The sequence below is a fragment of the Drosophila guanche genome, unplaced genomic scaffold (genome assembly GCF_900245975.1).
Source record: "Drosophila guanche unplaced genomic scaffold, DGUA_6, whole genome shotgun sequence".
NCBI classification, from domain to species: domain Eukaryota; kingdom Metazoa; phylum Arthropoda; class Insecta; order Diptera; family Drosophilidae; genus Drosophila; species Drosophila guanche.
Genome location: NW_022995745.1, coordinates 5,324,541 through 5,330,310, shown reverse-complemented (window position 1 = coordinate 5,330,310; position 5,770 = coordinate 5,324,541). Strand labels below are relative to the sequence as shown.

The window sequence follows — 5,770 nt, the reverse complement described above, 5'->3', positions numbered from 1 at the left end:
AAAAAAACGGAATAAAAATAAATTTAAAAAAATATAAAATCTAAAAATATTTGCATTTATTGTTCTTGAAACTGGATTCAGGATTATACAGGAACATTGGATATTGCAGCAGAAAACAGGTAATGCAAATAATTAATCCTTAAGTATATAAAATGCCAGTTTTGATTTACGAGTATCATAATTTATTATCTGTTACGAAACAATTTTTACACAGGATAACAAAGAAGAAAAAAAAAGGGGGGATGGAATTTAAATAATACATTTAGACATATATGTAAATGATGCTAACTGGGGATCAATCACTACACTCCAGTCCACTGCACTCCACTCGATATAATCGATTGAAGTGTCTCTGTGGGTGTATCGCTTTGTGTCGGCATTTGTGATGGCTTCATGGAGACTGATAATGGCATATAACTAACATAAACCTAAACTCAGATATCGCAGATCTAATCTGGACATCTACTCTCCTAGTTATTGCTACCACAGAAGTGGCCCAGCTTTTGCCAGAAGGCGCCCAACTTGGAGGACTGCTTCTTGGTGGCTCTCTGGGCGGCCTTATCGTTCTTGAAGATCACCCATTCACGTCTCGTCTCGGGATTGGCCGGACCCCACTTGTCGCTGGGTCGTAGCGAGGCCACAAAAGACTGTAATGGGTAATTAATTGGACATTAATTAATTAGGATCTCGATCTCCAGATACTCACTTGTCCCAAGCTGCCCTCCCTGTGATGGGAAATGTGCCACATCCACCAAAGTGGGAATTGTGCGGCTCCGATGCCAAACAGCAGCCAGCCAGCCACTAAAGAGTTCAGAGATTTGAGATTATGGGAACCACGACTTCAGCAAAGACTTTACACACCATTTGCGGACTCCGGGAAGTACTGTTCGCTGTAGGTAATGGGCTCGATGGTGACCATCGAGTAGATGAAGATGACAATCATCATGACGGGCGTGAAGAAGGACCAGCAGACGCGCCAGTAGAGGGACACCCTTCGGTTGCACATGAACTCGATATCATCGCAAAAGTTCTGCAGGCCATAGATCCAGACAATACCTGCCAGCTCGAAGATGGCCAAGATGAAGACCACATAGGTGCCGCCATAAAAGTCCACCAGCGTCAGGATCCACTGTCCACCCTAGATAGAGGCAGACAGAACACAGCATTAAAAACCAGAAAAACAAAATAAAATAATTTTCTGCCGCACTTACTGGAGTCACATAGACCAGGCCCATAAGGAAGCCACACATGGAGGTGGCCAACGCCACTTTCCAGTATTTCCAGCTCTTGAACTGATCGCAAAGGATCGTCACAATCGTGCTCTGCAGGGCCACAATCGATCCAATGCCCAGGACAAATAGCATAAAGAAAAAGAGCACCGAGAAGAGCTGTGGCACCGCCTGGAACTTGGATATGGCATCAGGATACGAGATGAATGCCAGTCCAGTGCCACTGCGCACCACATCGCGGATATTCTCGATCTGCAGATTGTGCGCCAGATTGCCGAGAATCGCAAAGATGGTAATGCCGCCCAGCAGACTCGTCAGCGTGTCCAGTGTGGTAACAATCATCGCATCTCTGATAGAAATCAAGAAAATGTTTAACAAAGGATCTTCCTCCATGCATTGCGAGTGCTGCTCACCTGTAGATGCCATGATCGAAGCGATTGTAAGAGGCAAACATGATGATCGGGCCCGAGCCGACAGCAAGCGAGAAGAAGCACTGGACGACGGCATTCTTCCACACTGTGGGATTCAGAAGCTCCCCCCATTGCGGCTCCAGGAAGAAGATGATGCCGTCCCGTGCACCCTCCAGGGTGACGGCCCTGACCAGCAGAATGAATAGCACCACGTAGGGGAACAGGGCCAGAAAGTAGGCAGCCTTACCAGAGCTCTTAACACCGCGCATGATCACCAGGAAGATGACCACCCAGGACACAAACAGAGCCAACGTTAGCTTCCAGTCGGGGTCACCAATGCCGTCGGATATGTCCAGCTTTTCCTTGATCACCACATTCCTATCAAGACACACACACACACAGGGAGTTAAAAGAGAGCTGTGGTTCATCCCCCTCACAAATGAGAACTTACAGAAAATAGAGCTCGGAGCTGCTCTGAAGCTTCCCGGTGTCCGTGTCCGTGTTCGCCAGGGCGGTAATATTACTACTGCTGAAGAGCAGGCTATCCGTTTCCTCCTGGGGCCTCGAGTTCACACAGTTAATCCAGTCGTCCCAGCAGTAGGACCAGGGCAACACCGATTGGAAGGACACAAACAGATAGTAGAGCGTCAGGGCCAGCAGGGAGGAGTAGTAGGTGATGATGCAGATGGTGGCAAAGGCCTGGCCATAGCCCACGCCCACAAAGCCAGGGACCACCGACCAGATCTTCACAGTGCCCTGACTGGTGAACTGTCCCATGATCATTTCCAGGTAGTACATGGGCTTGCCTGCAAAATGGACAAAAATAATCCAATTGGGAGCCAGAATACATTTATCTTTTTAGCTTTTTGCTTACCAATCAGGAAGAGCACAATGATGTAGGGTATGAGAAAGGCACCGCCACCATTCTCGTAGGCCGTGAAGGGAAATCTCCAGACATTGCCCAGACCCACGGACACCGATATGCAGGACATGAGAAACTCCAGGCCATTGCCCCAATTGGAACGCTCGGCCTGCTGCTTCTCTGCATCCACCTTCTGCAAAAGAGATCAAAGATTGGATGTCAGAGTCCCGCCAAACATGAGTTATACGTGTTTGCCCGGCATTCCAGACACATGACTAAATATTTAGACACTCATTAGCGGTGGATTTTTGTCTCGGGTAAATATGATTTGCGGCAACACACACACACACACACTCAGCCACCCGGCCACGACTACGAGTATCAGCAGCGTTGGAATTTCCAAATCTGAATTCCCAGATAAGCCACACGCAAATATGTATCTAAGCTTGTATACTCTTTTTACTACAGATAGATAATGCCACATGCCGTATACCACATATCACTATCCTTTCATTGTGACATATTTATAATTGTTTCCATGTAACGTGATAAGATTTGAGCAGGGAATGCGACACTCGATTGATGCTACTCTACTAAGTATTACTCAATCACTCTTACGATTGTGTGGGATGGTTGAAAGAGTTAATAACCTTTATCCTCTGAATATGGAAATACAACTGTCTCATGAACCATTCACGAATCTAGAGCTTGGTTGATCAAGCATTGTGTGTGATTGCAAATCATTAGTTGAATAATGTTGAAGAAAACTTTTCATTTAGTCATTCTGTGCATTGTTTATATAATTATTTTATTCTCAAAGTCTCAAAGTGTCCCCCTTTCATTTAAATTAATGGAAATTTGCTACATGCAACTTTTATTTCATGAATCAGCGAAGCGAAAGGGAATGTCCAGAAGGGCCTTTGAATCAGAATCTAAATCTGAATGCAGTTTGTTCTATAAATATAAATTAGCAATTAGACCCTCGTCATTTGGTTTGGGAAAACAGCAAAAGCAGAAAAACCCCCCGTCGACAAAGTGCTTAAATGGTTTTAATACTCCTCATAATTTCAATTTCCATTCTGGTCAGCCACTAATCGGGAAACTTCCCCGGCATTGAGATCCATCATTCAACATCGCACAGTTTTAATGCAGCAAAAAGTTCACACGTTGATTGGACAGACAGACAATTGGATTCTAGTTAATGACTCACTCACTCGCCGGTCGGTGTCTCTAAAGCAATTATAATGTTCATTTACACAAGTGCACAGACACAAGAGCACGAGAGTACCCGGTTCAGAGCTATTGTTCCGAGTTGGGGCATAAAACGCACATTTCGAAATGATTTTAAAACACTCTCGCGTTATGGGTGTCATTACTTACGGATAGATAATTATGGCGAGCACTACATTTATATTCTACTAATATGTATAATGGATATCTATTTTCAGCAATACATGGAGTCAATTATTTGCACAGCAGCAACCAGCTGGGGTATTTCGTTGGCGTCGTTAACTGTTGTTTTAACGGCCCTTAACATATTCGTAAATAACAAAACAGCAAAAAGGGCTGTTTAAATAAAATAATAACTCAGAGAGAGACACACAGATACGATGGGAACGGTGGCGTAGGCAATTACGGAGATAAATGAAAACGAAAACTGCATCATTATGGGTCTGTGGAAATTATAGAACCGAAGCCAAAGCCAAAGCCCAACTGTTTGCCTCTCCACTTTATCTACGCCAATGGTGTTACAATCTTGTATTCATTTTGCAATGATACCTTACAAAATATATCTCTACAGTATATATATTGTCTGTTGCGAGACCATAGATATTGAGAGGCTGTTGAACTTCAGATTTGTTATCTAATGGGTGCAACGAGCGCTCCTTAATGGATGATGAATGGATGTGGGTATGGTATGGTATGGGGAATTATGCATTATTTAAATGCAAGAAAAGTTCCCCCAAGCCTGCTGGCCACACTGATTTAGCATTCAGCTTCCGTATGTGGTAATACCACAGAATTATTTCCCACTGGGCTGTTCCCCATTTGATCAAGTTGAGGGTTCGGATCGGTTCTGTCATTGCAGTCATCTTTCGTGTGGAAACGGGTTTCCGCCCCTGCGATATGCCCACGATATGCGCACTTAAACATATAGTATCTAATAACATGAGGAATATGTACGAATACTACGAGTAAAATATATCTGGAAAGTGTGTTGTTAAGTGCTGTCTAAGATAAGTTTCGGTTCGGTTCGGTTCGGTTCAGTTTCAGTTTCAGGGAATTATGGTTTTTTCCTTGCTTTTGTGTTTTGTTTTTGTTTCTGTGGCATTCACTATGTACGCCGGTGGGGCAATAAACCGTATAAGATATGCATTTAATATCCGCTAGACAAAGTCTTTCCCTGCTCTTGCTATCCGCCATCCGCTGCCATCCGCTGCCCTCTGCTCTCCCCTTCTCTGTCTGCCTGTGCGTTGGGCGGTGGATTGTAAATCGCATATTCGTTTGTCGGTCGATTAGCCCTGCAATTAAAGACTGACTGACTTAATGATCATAATGACCATAAAGCCATAAAACAAAAACAAAGCAATGCTGGAGCCACGGAGTGCCATGACTAAAGTAGTCAGTCCACAACAGCATAGCAGCCATAAGCCGGCATCAAGTACAGCACATCCTTATGCCCATCCTTTGGCTGGTGTGGGTCACATACTTTCACACTTAACTGTGGCTTACAATTCTCTAATCTGTCGCCATATGGCGGCCATCCACTTATGCCCGCCACTCCACACTCGAGTGGTGCTGGTGGCGGTGCCCCGGCACTGCACTTGAAACTAATTTCATTAGCTCTTTGGCCCGTGATTGTTTTATGTAGTGCTGCACGGGTGGTGGAGGCGGTCTTGCTTTACTTACTTCTGTTGTGGTTTCTGTTGCTGTTGCTGTCGGTGTCTGTGTTGTTGGTGCTGATTCTTCTCCTTCTGGTCCTGCAGCAGCACCGATGTTGCCATTGCTGTTGCCATTCTGCTGATGAACACCTTTCAGTTCCATTTTGAAGCTCCGCTTTGTGGCACAATTTGAAACAGCGACTCTCTGCTCTTGTGACGTTCTCTGTGCACTTGAAACTGTTTTAATTGCAATTGGTAATTAAACACATTTCATGGGCCAAACCGATCTCAGCCCTTGGCTCTGGTTATGGCTCCGTGGTTATGGTCACTGGCTTTCGATGGAGTGGTTGTGGTGCCGCGAATGCCACGGCTAGAACTGAGAATGTT

General features: G+C 44.9%; 1 protein-coding gene across 1 annotated transcript; it reads right to left on the bottom strand.

Moving 5' to 3' along the window:
- Positions 1-159: 159 nt before the first annotated feature.
- Positions 160-5,770, bottom strand: LOC117581062 (sodium-dependent nutrient amino acid transporter 1). Its single transcript, XM_034267934.1, has 8 exons — positions 5,412-5,770; positions 2,514-2,694; positions 2,091-2,445; positions 1,643-2,017; positions 1,212-1,578; positions 862-1,138; positions 707-801; positions 160-647 (listed from the first exon to the last, which is right to left on the bottom strand). Exons 1-8 carry the CDS (start codon positions 5,544-5,546, stop codon positions 471-473), a joined length of 1,962 nt encoding a protein of 653 aa, XP_034123825.1. The 5' UTR covers positions 5,547-5,770; the 3' UTR covers positions 160-470.

Coding starts and splice junctions, on each gene's coding strand:
- LOC117581062 (XM_034267934.1), bottom strand. CDS start 5,546: ATGGAACTGAAAGGTGTTCATCAGCAGAATGGCAACAGCAATGGCAAC. Junction 2,695..5,411: donor CAACAGAAACCACAACAGAA/GTAAGTAAAGCA, acceptor TCTCTTTTGCAG/AAGGTGGATGCAGAGAAGCA. Junction 2,018..2,090: donor AGCTCCGAGCTCTATTTTCT/GTAAGTTCTCAT, acceptor GTGTCTTGATAG/GAATGTGGTGATCAAGGAAA.